The following is a 14,181-nucleotide window of genomic DNA, read 5'->3' on the forward strand; positions in this document are numbered from 1 at the left end:
GGAATAAACAACAGTCAGAATCTCAGCTTTGAGTTCCAACCATAGAAACAAATCATCTTGAAAAAGAAAAAAAAAAAGGCAAAGGGTTTTTGAGAGAACATCCTTGAAGATTACAAATGAAAAGCCTTATGAATGTAGGCAGAGTTTATACCAAAAATGAAGTTGGAAAGCTTACAATATGAAGTAAAAAATAATTTTTTTCCAATACAGAAAATGGTCGAAAACTCCATTGGACTGAAGGAAGGGAAGGGATAGATGACACAGGTGGAAGGAGAGGGGTTTGGCCATTAAAGAAAAGAGGACGAATAGGATCGGGGTTTAGGTATGGGGTTCTCACTGTTCCTTCCCATTCTCTCTTCTCAAAAAGGTCTGGGTAATCATGGTGTCCTTGTGGAACAGGAGCAGTGAGTGAATAGGATATCCACAGGATTGGATCTGAGGCCAGACCCTCAGAAGGCAGACACAAAGCATGGCACTGGAAAATGCTCAAGAAGACTCTAGAGGGATACAGAAAAGCTGAGAGGAAACATGCTCTGGTCTGTGACCAGATGCTACTTGGATCATGCAGGCTGAAGACTCCATCATAGGACCGGAGATACCGACTACAGAAGGGTCCGGTATGAAGACTCAAGCACCAAAACTGAGTTAGAATGAATCAAACCTCAGTGAAGGCAGAGCGAGGCTGTGGATGACAGCCTCCATGGTGAAGAGGCCCTAGAATGCTTCTCACAAGAAGGAAAGGACTAGGAGAAGAGGAAGATTCCTGAATTAACTGAGTGTAACTCCAGGAGACTGAGAAACTGAAAAGACTACGGGAACTAGCAAGGTGACTAACTGGCTTGTGTGAAAATCATAGAAAAAATTTCATTGATTTCTTTCAGAGGTTTTGTCTCTATTTATTGTTCTTCAATACTGCATCCATTGTGATATGCTGCCAGCACAAAACTTGTGGAATATTGTTACCATGAAAGTAGATTTGGTGCATGTTTAATTATAGAAATAGAGCAAAATTAAGACTGTTACAGGGAAACTGGAAAGGGAAGGAAGGAAAGTTCCTATTGCTCTGGCAGCTGAAGCAAAAGTGGCCTTCATTATACAGCTTTTGACATGAGCACGCTGCTCAATTGTTCAGTTGTAAAAAATATAATTATAGTCATTATAAGAATGGTTTTTATTTTTGAAGCAATATTTATATGTAGGAGTTTCTTGAAGTCATGCCTCTATACTTTTAAATGATTCAATATTTATTCCCCTCCTTCCTCTGCCTACTCCTCCCCTCCTGCCCACCTTCCTTCCCCTCTTCCTCCTTCTGGGAGGTAAACATTGACAGTGATCCTAGAGAAAACTATTTCAAGCGAAAGCCATCATTACTTGCCTCACTGTCAGTACAATGAAATGATACTTTATAAGTTTAAGTTCATTCTCTATAGTTTAAGATATCACAGGTAAAAAGTTGTGTTTCTTCAAAATACCCAGATTCAGTAACTAAACTTATTAATGGCTCGATGTTTGACTGCTTTTCTGGTACAACAATGTCTATCCCCATTTTTTTCCTGTTGCATTGTTTAATTCCCTCTTATTTTCAAGGTTCTAAGAAGGGCTAAGACACTCGGGTGTTGTTATTCAGTCACTCAGTCATGTCTGACTCTTGCGACCCCGTGGACTACAGTAGCCAGACTTCCCTGTCCTTCATCATCTTCCAGAGTTTGCTCAAACTTGTGTCTATTGAGTTGGTGATGTCATCCAGCCATCTCATCCTCTGTCATCTCCTTCTCCTCTTGCCTTCAGTCTCTCTCAACATCAGGGTCTTTTCTAAGGAGCCAGCTCTTCGCATCAGGTGGCCAAAGTATTGGAGCTTCAGTTTCAGCATCAGTCCTTCCAATGAATATTCAGGACTGATTTCCTTTAGGATTAACTGGTTTAATCCCCTTGCTGTCTAAGGGACTCTCAAGAGTCTTCTCCAACACCACAGTTCAAAAGCATCAATTATTTGGTGCTCAACCTTCTTTATGGTCCAACTCTCACTACTGGAAAAACCATAACTTTGGCTATACGGAACTTTGTCAGCAAAGTGATGTCTCTGTTTTTTAATCCTCTGTCTAGGTTTGTCATAGCTTTCCTTCCAAGGAACAAGTGTCTTTTTAATTTCATGGCTGCAGTCACCATCTGCAGTGACTTGGAACCCGAAAATAACATCTGTCGCTGTTTCCATTGTTTCCCCATCTATTTGTCATGAACTGATGGGACTGGATGCCATGATCTTCATTTTTTGAATGTTGAGTTTTAAAGCCAGCTTTTTCACTCACTTTCACCTTCATCAAGAGGCTATTTAGTTCCTCTTCACTTTCTGCCATAAGGGTGGTGTCATCTGCATATCTGAGTGTATTGATATTTCTCCTGGCAATCTTGATTCCAGCTTCTGCTTCATCCAGCCCAGGATTTTGCATGATATACTCTGCATACAAGTTAAATAAGCAGGGTAACGATATAGAGCCTTGATTTACTCCTTTCCCAATTTGGAACCAGTCCATTGTTCCATGTTTGGTTCTAACTGTTGCCTCTTGACCTGCATACAGGCTTCTCAGGGGGCAGGTAAGGTGGTCTGGAATTCCCATCTCTTTACAAATTTTCCATAGTTTGTTGTGATCCACACAGTCAAAGGCTCTAGCATAGTCAGTGAAGCAGAAGTAGATGCTTTTCTGGAATTCTCTTGCTTCTTCTATGAGCCAAAGGATGGTGGCAATTTGTTCTTTGGTTCCTCTGCCTTTTCTAAATTCAGCCTGTAAATCTGGAAGTTCTTGATTTCACATACCATTGAATCCTAGCTTTGAGGATTTTGAGCATTAGTTTGCTCGCATGTGAAATGAATGCAATTGTGCAGTAGTTTGAATCTTCTTTGGTATTACCCTTCTTTGGCATTGGAATGAAAACTGACCTTTTCCAGTACTGTGGCTACTTCCTAATTTTACCTTTGTGCTGTTTCTTCCTTAGATGGATTTAGCTCCATTCCTTCATTCAATCATTTGAAAGTTGAGTGTCTCCTATGTGCCAGACCACAGACATTTTTACCTTAAATTCTTTAAGAAAGTTAATATTTAAATGCTTACATTCATGTTACTATTATATTTAGCTAATCAACATCTCTATTATTTGCTTAAGCCCAAAAGTATTTAAATATTTTAATTAATGTTCATAAAATATTTTCCACATCCCAGGGTCCTGATTAGTTTTGAAAGGATGGCCTCTTACCTGCACTATGAGTCATTGAAACTTAGGAAAAGTAGGTTCTTAAAATAAAGATATAAATTAGATAATTAAAAAACTTACCTGTATCCATACCACTGCGATAGAAAGTATGACAAGTAAATTAGACTGTACTTGTTCATATACAGGTTGTAATGTGCAAACACTTCAGTTGTGCAGTACAACAACTTCAGGGGGCCCCACTCACAACAACCATGGTACAAATGAGATTCCTGATATTATAAAGAATGGTGGAGAGCCTTAGTAAATAAATCAACTTTATTGTTTGTATTAAATTGATTGGCTGCAGTAGTTGGGAGACCAGAATATAGTCTGGTCTCATTCACCATATTTGATGCACGTAGTACCCCAACCTGCATCCAAGCACGTATTCTTACCATTTCCGTAACTAACATCCTGGTTACTTATGGTTCTCTTCACCCTCTCTTCACTCAGATAGTTGAAAATCTGATTGTTCTGTAAGTATGATGTCTCTTTAGAAAACAGAAGACATTACTTATTCATGATAAGTGGTGCTTCCCTCGTAGCTCGGACAGTAAATGTTCCGCCTGCAATGCAGCAGATGCAGGTTCGATTCCTGGGTTAGAAGGATCTCCTGGAGGAGGGCATGACTACCCACTCTAATATTCTTGTCTGGAGAATCCCATGGACAGAGGAGCCTGGCAGGCTACATTCCATGGGGGTCACAAAGAGCTGGACATGACTGAGCGACTAAGCATGCATGCATGCATGATAAGTAACAAACTACATGCAATACAACCTAAGCTTGTCATTTTTGGAGACTAATAACAACATTGACAACCACATTGGAAGCAAGTATTTGAGATAGTATACAGTTTATATTTAAAGATGCTGTTGTCTGATTACCTATGTACCTATGCTAAAAGGAAAGAATGACTAAGTTGTAGTTTGTGTCTATGTTTTACATGGTTTGAGAGCTATTCATATCTTTTGTCCCCTAATAGGAGACAGTACCAAGAGGGGACTTTCGAGTTATAATGCCCTAGTCAACCAGCACACTAGGTCATCTGATAATGGTTGGCCTGGCAGGGGTCCAAGGCGGGGGATAGGTATCCAAGGATAGGTATCTTCCTGTCCTCACTCTAGTGATGACTGTGAAGTATGGTGGAGCATTTGTGTATTAGCAAGGAGACGGAGAAGAGAAGTATGAAAAAGGGAAAGGTGAATGAAAATTACTGCTTGGAAAAAAAACAACAGTGTTTAGTGTTCTGAGAAGAATTTTATTTTTCTTCTTTTGAATTAAAAAAAAAAACCAAAATGCTCATGGCTTGTGGCCTTAAGGAGAGAAGCACAGGAACAAGGCTGCTTTTGTACTCTATTAAGGTTGAGATTAAAGTCCCTACTGATAAACTGAACATTCTTTAAAAGTGACCAGAAGCAAACAGTGTCTGTTTGCTGCTACTTTATTACAAAGACACCACTGAGAATAGCTAAGAATATACTATTTGATCTTTTTAACAGGTTGACCAAATGATTGCAGTTGGCTCTAGTACATGAGATGCTTTCTGCAAATTATTGTTTCTGGTTACAAACCTTTATAATATCTCAGAATGAATTATGTATGTATTTCATGTTTTCTTTTCTGTTATCAGCCTTGATGTTCTCATTTCAAGTTTCACCCTAGCCTCCTAATAATGCAATATTGAGGCCATTCAGACACTAATTATGCCTCCGTGGCTTTTTTGAAATGACTAAATCAGCATCAGTTCTATAATTATCATTAGCAAGTTTGTATCAGTAGCTCACATCACTTGAAAAGCTCAACTTAAATGATTTGTGAATATCCTCATCTAATACATAAGACTCTCTATAGATACACACAGGTGCATGCATATTGCTTTATGTAAAATATAAAGTCTGTACATCTATATTGCATGAAATATATTTTCAATGCAATATTAAAACATTATTTCCATAGCTTTAAATATTAAGCTAGACAGAGACACCCAAGATACCTGTGCTTTAAAAGCTTAGTTGGGGTGAGCAGTGTAAGGAAACAGAAAACTATTACTTATACTTAAGGCTAATCTGATGTCTTCCTCATTTTCTGAATGTTCAAATAGGAATCTGGCAAAGATGATTGACAGGAAGAAGTATCCAAATGCAATTCTTCTGTATTTTCATTGTCTCTGTTCTTGAATTATTGATATTGCCAGTAGTCATTTGCCATGAAAACAAATCAAGGTATATATGCTAAGCACTTCCTTGAATGCAACACTTTTATATTTTTAAAAATGTTTACAGTATGCCATTTTTATAATTTATCAAAATGGCAAACTGATGGGAAGAAAAACTACAGCTAAATAAAAGTGTAGTGCAAATTAAAATCTTAATTCTGTGACTAAATGCACAAATGCTGTGTGGAAACATTACGGGCCAGTGAGAGGGCAGGAAACACCAGATACTGAGGGAAGGTAGGAAGATTTCTTTGTATCACTTGGAAGGGAAAGACTCACCTTAAACAGGAAAACCTGATAAGAATTGCTGAATTTAGGTCTTTTTAGGAATAGTGGAACACACATCAAAAGCTAAGCCATTTATACTTCCCAGTGACAATCTTTTTTTTTTTTTTTTCTTCACACCACCTAATACCAGATCCTTGTTTTGTACAAAAAAACTTGTGCCAGACTGTAGTATTTTATGACCTACATTATTACCCTCTGGGTAGTCAAATGATGGTGCCAAACTAATTATTGCTTTGTCTAATTTTAAATCCAGGTCTATGGAGATTAACAGCTTGCACATTAATTCAAAGCACCAACAGCCCACCTAACCTAATGCTGTTTTAAGTGAATTAAAAATCCTGTTTAGGAAACTTTAATATACTTTAAATGAAGGAAATGTGCATCTATATTTTTATCCAGTATATAAAAACCAAATTCACTTTGCTTATTTTGCTTGCCCAAACAGACTCCAGGGAGGAACTTTTCTTATCTTCAGGCATTACTTCCCTTGAAAATGAAATACCTGCCAAGCTAAAAGCACAGGCTGAGTGGAACTAATTGTAAAGTGGCAGGGTGATGGTGGGGAGGGGGAAGTGAAATAATGAGAAAGACTATGTCCAGGTTGAGGAAGAAAAACATTCCATCCCAATGTATTGTACCTTTTTATATCTTTGACATTAAATGAATGCTTTTAAACACACTGACACTTTGTAATATTACAAAATGAACATACAGTATTGAGCAATCAATACAGATAGACCATCTATAAAGAAGGCAAGGAAGCATATCACTGGACCCTACACGAAGGATTGACAGTTTGAGGGACCAGAAAATGATAGGCCATTGCAATAACTTCCCAGCCCATCTCCCTGTTTCCAGTTCTATTAGCTATATCTTCTTAAAGCAGGTCTCAGACCTCATAAATCTCCTGCTTAAAAACCCACCGAGAGCTTCCTGTTACCTACCTGCTGCAATGCAAACCTCTCATTCAAGGACTGAATGAAGTTCCTCTATAATGCATCCCCTATTCTCATCCTCATCTTTATTTCCTGCTTTGTGTCTGTACAAAACAAGGGCTCAACCAAACTAAATCAGATGCTGTTTCCTGCAAAGGACCAGGTAGTTTTGTTCTTTGCTGCCTTTGTGAAGGCAACAGGTCAACTCGTTAATTTCCTCAATAAACTTTTACTCACTAAATGTTTATTGTCACTATTTTAAGCACTAGGGAGAAAAAACAAAACAAAACAAAACAAGGGTGGAAATTACAATGATGCCTGCCCTCAAGAAGCTTACAATTATAACAGAGGGATCAAATACAAAGATACTTTTAAAATGATGTGCTAATGAGAGAAAGAGATACAGAGTCTGAAAAGAGCCCAGGGGAAAGACACCGAAGTGCCCCTAGAAAGGCTGGGAAGTCTCCCTTGGAGGAGATAAGAGCTCTGAGTGTCTGCAGGGAGTTAGCACACAGAAGAGGAGGGCAAACAGGGAGCTCAATGAAAAGCAAGGCACAGAGGGGACAGATGACATGGTGTATGCAAATGACAAGCAGTTTGTTGTGTAGGAAAATAAAGATTGAGACTACAAAGGCCAGGAAAACGGACGTCTCCTTCATGAAAGAAGCCATATCTTCTGAACAGAACCCCTTTATGAGTCATTTATTATAGTTCAACATTCACTTTGAACTATATTTATCTGGACACATCCATGACATATTAATGTCGGTTTTCTTTTAAATCCTCTGCAATTTTTAGGGCAATGCTTTTAACCACAATAAGTGTTCAGTATGTACTTTTCCTAAATGAGATTGAGAATCAGGCAGAAGTTACAGTAAATATATGAACAGTACCACCATTTAAAGAGTGAATGAAAAAAAAACATAATCCTCAGGTTATTAGAAGAAAACACTTGCAAAACCAAGAAAACATCTCTGGTGAACCTATCACAGGATTTTCTGGTTGTCTCTCCACTGTAGGGTGAGGTCACAGAAGAGATATACAGACCACTCTAATGCCATTTGACAGTACCTGTATTCAAGTGTAATTCTAACAAATTGAGTAATTTCACAAAAATGAGGTCAAGGTCTTCACTTTTTTTTTTTTTTTTCGAGGAGGGGAATAGTGCATAAGAACTTCTTAGTAGTCTCAGCTGAGGTACAAATGAAGATCCTTAAACTGCAATTTTATGGAAACATTAAAAAATTACTATGTCAGTAATTTGCATTATTGTAAGACACTTCAGATTTTGTGAGCAATATGAAAGAAAAATGTGTAGATCTGGTAAATAGCTGTTAAGTCTTGGAATGGTTTTTGAAACACAGTTTGGAAGAAGATATTAGTAGTTTAATGTTTTATTAAAATAGTCCTTGAGTTTGAAACTAAAAAGCAGTTTTAAAAGTTGAATTGTGTTGAGCATTTCATAATAAACCATACATTATAGAAACTTATTTTTCTCTGTAAAGCATCTTCTCACCTTCTTCTCCTTCATCTTCTCTACACTCTATCTACCCTGATCTTTCCCTTGTTTTCCTCTCCCATCACGTGGGTAAAGCACACCTCTGTGTCTAACCTGGGTCAAATTTTCCTTAGTCCAGTGCAGACAAATATAGGGGCATCTGTAAAATCCCTTCAGTATCAGCTTGCTTATTTTCTTACCCTTTGTTGTTGTTGATTTGTGTAGTGAGAATAAGAACAGGGAAAAGGAAAATAATTTTTCCGTCTGAATGATTTTGAGAGGAAAACACACACAGAGAGACACACACATCCTGAAAGAAAAAGGGATACTTCATGTTTACTTTTCTTCTGATTTTCTTTAAAAGCCCAAGTCAGAATATACTGTGTATTAGAAATGCATCTAAATTTCTACATCTAAAAAGTAAAAGAAAGAGATAAGCAACATATATAACGTATATAACGCAGTGGGGAAAACAATTAGCCCAGGTTTTCATTGAATTAACTCTTTCTTTGACTAGCCAATCAGCTTTCTTTAAAGATTCAATTTCTTATTCTCATGTTACCACAAGAAAAGTTTCATAAAATATAGTATAAAGATAGGTATCAATTATAACCAGAAACTTTAGAATACATCTTTAAAAATATAGCTAGAATACAGTGACTATTAAAATGCTATTTAATTGAATCACATCATTATAGTTTTATTAAGACAACAAAAATGAAACATTATGCTAATTTTATAACAACAAAAAAAATGAAACTGGAAAAACAAAGCTTCATATTCCTCTGCAAAATGTAATGTAAGAAAAGCAGCCTTTCCCCATACATAAGAAGATAGAAAGCTAGAAATAGTGGGATGATGAACTCCACTATGGATTTTATTACTTGTGCAAATCCCATAATATTTTTATTACATAAGCCTTTCTTCCCCTGGGAATATATGTAATTTTGAACACTTTGAAAACTCTATGTAAATATAAGCAATGATCTTTTGAATAGTTTCCATTTCTTTGATTCCAAAGTTACTTATGCTCATTTGTATGGTGAACGATAGATTTTATAATCTGTATTTCAAATGAATATGTAAGAGAACTGGAAAAAGTATACTTATCTGTGAATATACTTCTGCTAACCACACTTTCCTGCTCCCTTTTAAAAGTAGGACTTAGTTTACTATAAGTACTGAAAATGAATTGAAGTTGATCATCAAAATACATTGTTCTTACTCAGTGGTTATTCCATTATTTCTGTTTTATTCAGTGTTTTGGTTTACATGAGGAACTGTAAATTCAGTACTAGGAATTGAGTGTTAAAGGTTGATGAGCTTTGAACTTTTTTTAACAAACAAGGACAGAGGAGTTTTGCTTGAATTGCACACAGGGCTTGTCATCGGCATTCTCCACATGGGCAATAACTGAAATTATAAATTCTTCACAGTTGTTGTTTAATTCATCTGTACTCAATCCAACAGTGACCCATAGATACTTTCCTACACTTATTTCTTTGTGGTGAAATCCAATGGGCCACTTCTCATAATATCATTTTCAAAGCTATCTTGTAAATATAACTAAAGGGGCTTCAGTGTTCTCTGTTAATCAGAATAAAGTTCTTCTGTTTTATCTTGAAGGCTGCTTTTTTTTTTTTTAATGCACAAAAAGGTCAAATCTATTCCAAATAGACATTTTATTCCCTGGAAATACTTAGTAAGATTTTGAATCAGGGTTTTTTTTTTTTTTGTCTTTTAAATTCTGTCATCTGGCTAGATTTAACTAAAATATGTTTTTTTTTTCTCATTGTGTTAGTTAAATGTATTTATTCAATAGCTATCTGTTTAAAGGTAAGAAAATCACAGAAGGAGAATGAAATTAATTTCGGACTATATATGTGGTATATTTTAAAAGCTGCATTTCATCATCTGGAGAGTTGCAATTTAGTCTATTAAATCTATAACAGAGAACTGGAGGAAATGTGAATACCGTTTGTTATCAGGAGGGTCAGTCTTAAAAAGTATATTTTCGGTTCCAACCTTCAAAGGTAACGTTTTCAGCTTGATGGGCACCCGGTCGAATATTTAATTCGCCTCTTTCGTTCTTAGCTTAGTTGAAATATAGAGGGCCGGGTGTCCACCAGGCCAAAGTATAAAGTTACCATTTATCTATTAAAGTCATATTTAATGAAAACGAAGAGAAATTATTACCCCACTCACTCTCTTTCTCATTACAATTTCTAAAGAACTTTGCCGGGCACATTATCTCGTAGACATCATGATCAAATGTTATTGTTTGCTTTATTATCTCAGTTGGATGGTTGGCTAGTCTAGAATGAAATAGGTTGAAGGCAATACTCGCAGCCTAGAAGTCTGAATGAGGTTCCCATTCAAATGATCCTGGTTGTTTGGGGGTGGGGCGGGGTGATTAGTAAACCAACTGAGCTTACCCTGCATAGTAAGCGTCTGGATGCAGCACATTTACATCTAACAAGAGACCCCAGAAAACGTGTGTGTGTTTCTTAAACCTTATGTTCCGAACAAAAGGCTATCTCAGCAACAGACAATCAGCACTGCATCGCTCCCTGGGATGCAGCCAACACATTCAACTGCACATTTTATTCTCCTTCAGCTCCCAGCACCACAAAGCCCCTACTCTCTTCCCACTCCTGGGTCCCCAGATTGCTCCTAGAAGGGGGCTGGGAAAGCCTGGCAGGCTAACGTCTATGCCTGCGCACCAGCCGCCCGCACCAGGGGCCCCCGGGCGCTGCGTTCCCCGGCCCGAGTCGCCTGGGGGAGATAGGGAGGGGAGCCGGAGCACGGCAGAGTGGACCGCACACCTAGCCACTTCGGATCTTATTTATTCACAGGGCGGCGGGGGAGGGGAACTGGGTGAATTCGGCTTTTCCCCCCGAAGTTGCTTCCTCTTTTTTGCAGATAAAGTCATTCTCTGGCTGGTGCCGGGAGCCCCAGGGAGAGTGAGGGTGAGGTCCCGGCTCTCGGGGGTCCGGGTCCCGTCCTGTGCGCGGAGTCATGGGGGTGGGGAAGGTGGGAAGCGGCGAGGCAGCTGTCGAGAGGGCCCGGGGCGGGCGGGAGTGCGCGCGGGGAGGGGCGGCGGGCCCCAGAGCCCGGGAAGGAGGGCTGGGAGCGCGAGGGCCGGCTGGGCACGCGTGGGAAAGAAAGGCACCCCCACCCCCTTCCCTCCGGAGGTACCGCTCCCCTCTCCCCGGGCTGGGCCGCCCGAGAGTGCGGGCAGGCAGAGCTCCGGGTCCCCGCGCGCGTAATCATGACCTCCGGGCCCCCTCCGGGCGGCGCGAGCGCGTCGGCGAGGCTGGGCGGCCGCCGCGGCCCCGGCCGTGTAACATGACCCGAGCGGCCGGCCGGCCAGCGCGGCGCGGCCATTGAGCCCTCCCTGCCCATGAATCTCTGGCGCGCCTCTCGCTCGCTCTCCGCTCGCCTCCCGCCTCCCTTTCTCCCCCTCCAGCTCCGCGGGCTCCGCGCGCCTCTCCCTCTCCCTCCCGGTCCTCCCGCTGCCCGTCTCTCGCCACTGCCCGCCTCTCGCCACTGCCTCCCGTCTTCTCTCCCTCGCGGCAGCCGCCGTCTCTTTTCTCCCTCTCTCCTTTGAAAACTGATCTTTGGCTCTTGGTGTGAAAGTGATTTGAATTTGGCTCGGCGGCGCTCTGCGCCTGCGCCCAGCCTCTGGCATGCTGGCTCCTTCCAAGCAGCTGTTTTGGGTTTGAAATTCCAACATGGCAGAGGCTGCAGTCCGTCTTCCCTTCAAAAACTTGGAATGATTTCAAATCATAGGCACCTTCACTTAACCCTAGCTTCCATTCATCAGCAAACACATCGGATCGATGCTACGCTAAGCTATCGGGTTTTCGCTCCGCGAGTTCAGGTAAGAGGAGCTTCGTAGTTTTCTACCATCTGTTTAAATTTGTTTTTGTGGTTGTTTGTTTAATTTTTAAAGAATATAAATACATTCAGGACCGTAATGAAAAGAGATCTTCGAGTTGTGCCTTAAACATTAAATATAATTTGCACTCGTTTCTATTCTGTACGCCAACCTGCTGTCTAATTTCTCTGTACAAAGTAGCCCTGAAACATTAGAATGCATATTTTTGCTGCTTAATCATTGTAACAATAGTGTGGGATTAAGAGTTCGCGATTGCAAGAATTTCGTTTTCCGATGTATTGGGCTTACTTATTACTCTCTTTTTTACTTCAAAAATAAAAAATAAGAAAGCGGAGCCATAGGGTGGGGCTAGACTTTCTTCGGGAACTAACTTCTAAGTAAATAAGAAGTGTAAATAAGAATCTTGCACACACAAAAAGTTAAGGTTAAATTACAATCTCGTGACTGGAGGAACGTGAAAATGTCAGAAGATCGGTTGCAGAAAAATGTAAGCACATCATCTTGGATGGGGTACAGCGTGGTGGGCGTATTGTTGGCAAGGAACGGGAGAGAAAGATGTATAATTTAATGGTATATACAATCCACTGATCCTATTACCGTCCTCCCCGGAGCTCTTGTTAGTTTCAATGGGAGTGAGTGAAATTGACATGGACTTGCATTCCTGGTCATGTGCTTTTTTTCCTTTCTTTCTTCTCCTGTGATCTGAGATCCCCTTTTTGTTGATGTTGCTTTCCCCCTTAATTATATGCATGTAGGTTAAATGAATACCTGACGAAAGGGCCCACGTTTCAAGGCAGTGACATTTGATAGCTGAGAGGAAAAGTGACTTTAATGAAAAGCAACCTTTGGAATTCCTGCTTGTGAGAAATCCAATTCAGCTTTTTGTGCTGCCAGCAAGAAATGATCAGTAGCACCAGTGTTTATGGTATGTCAGTTTTGGAATTTACTTCCTTTGCATCTAAATAGGAAAGACAAATTAAATAGTATGATAAAACCATTGGAGACTCTGCTCGTCTGCTTGGAAAGCAGCTGTTCATGATATATAATTCCTTTATATATATGTATATTTTAATTTGTTAAAATGCTTGTTTGCTTTTGCTATCACTTGTTTGTATGTTTCAGTTTTTGATTAATAAATTACTGGAGTCCACCTTTATCAGTTTTAGCTGTAATCCCAAAGTTGCATGTTACTAGTAATGCACTATGTAACCGCTGAAGTCAAATGGTATGTAAATTAGTTAAACTCAGTATGGGGTTTTTTGGGGGAGGGGGTTGGGTGGAGAGGGGAGAGGGCGGGAGTATGGGGAAAAGACTCCTTGCTAATGAAAAAAAAAATGTATATATATGTACACACACAGAAGTGGATGAAAATTTTTTTCTCAATCTATTAATGCAATTTGACTCTGCTCTCTCCATGATTGCACTTTGTAATCAGTTCTTCTGAGTGGGTTTTTTTGCGGGGGGAGTAAGTGAGTGAAGGGATATCTTTTACATGAAAATAAAAAAATGTATTTTGATTGCTTAAAGTCCTTACTGCCTTTTAAAGAACAGTGGTAGGGTTTTATTTTTTATTTTTTTCCTTGCCATTCACTTGTCTGCCTGTCAGCGCTTTTTACTTTTAACCTGTGACAGAATTAAATAAGCAGGCACTGAAATTGACTTTGTTTGAAATCTCTCTTTCTTTACCAAAAAAAAAAAAGTCAGGTAAATGGAGTGAGAGGGGGTTTTCAATAGCTCTTGTGACTGTGTGTATACTTTGTGATATTCAATTAAGACTAGAAGGAAACAACAAAAAGATGTTAAAAGTAATTTGCATAACCAAAGGATATGTCCACTTTAAAATATTTTTCTGTTTTTTGTTTTTGTTACATATACCCCCACCACCATGCATTCACCCTGAAAAGAGAGAAAGAAGGAAAGAGAGAGTATGAAATAAAGAAAAAGCAGTGGGGCAAAGCTGCCAGGGGTCTGTAATGTGGCCGTGGTTACTGCTCTCTCATAACACAAATGTGAATACAAGGAAAGGGACTACAAGAGCCGATGTGCGACAGGCACTTCTGGTTGGACTCTGGTGACTGTTGAGCTAAACACACACCG

General features: G+C 39.5%; 1 protein-coding gene across 2 annotated transcripts in view; it reads left to right on the plus strand.

Moving 5' to 3' along the window:
- Nucleotides 1-11,895: 11,895 nt before the first annotated feature.
- The window catches only part of FIGN (fidgetin, microtubule severing factor), a 130,145-nt gene continuing 127,859 nt past the window's right edge, over nucleotides 11,896-14,181 (plus strand). Inside the window, exons 1-2 of one of the 2 annotated variants that reach the window (XM_004004652.6) lie at nucleotides 11,896-12,066; nucleotides 12,840-13,009. In XM_004004652.6, the coding sequence (XP_004004701.1) occupies nucleotides 12,985-13,009 (25 nt within the window). In that variant the 5' untranslated portion in view covers nucleotides 11,896-12,066; nucleotides 12,840-12,984. The remainder of the gene's footprint in view (nucleotides 12,067-12,839; nucleotides 13,010-14,181) is intronic. The other variant, XM_042243802.2, reaches the window with a different exon arrangement.

The sequence above is a fragment of the Ovis aries genome, chromosome 2 (genome assembly GCF_016772045.2).
Source record: "Ovis aries strain OAR_USU_Benz2616 breed Rambouillet chromosome 2, ARS-UI_Ramb_v3.0, whole genome shotgun sequence".
Classification (NCBI taxonomy): Eukaryota; Metazoa; Chordata; class Mammalia; order Artiodactyla; family Bovidae; genus Ovis; species Ovis aries.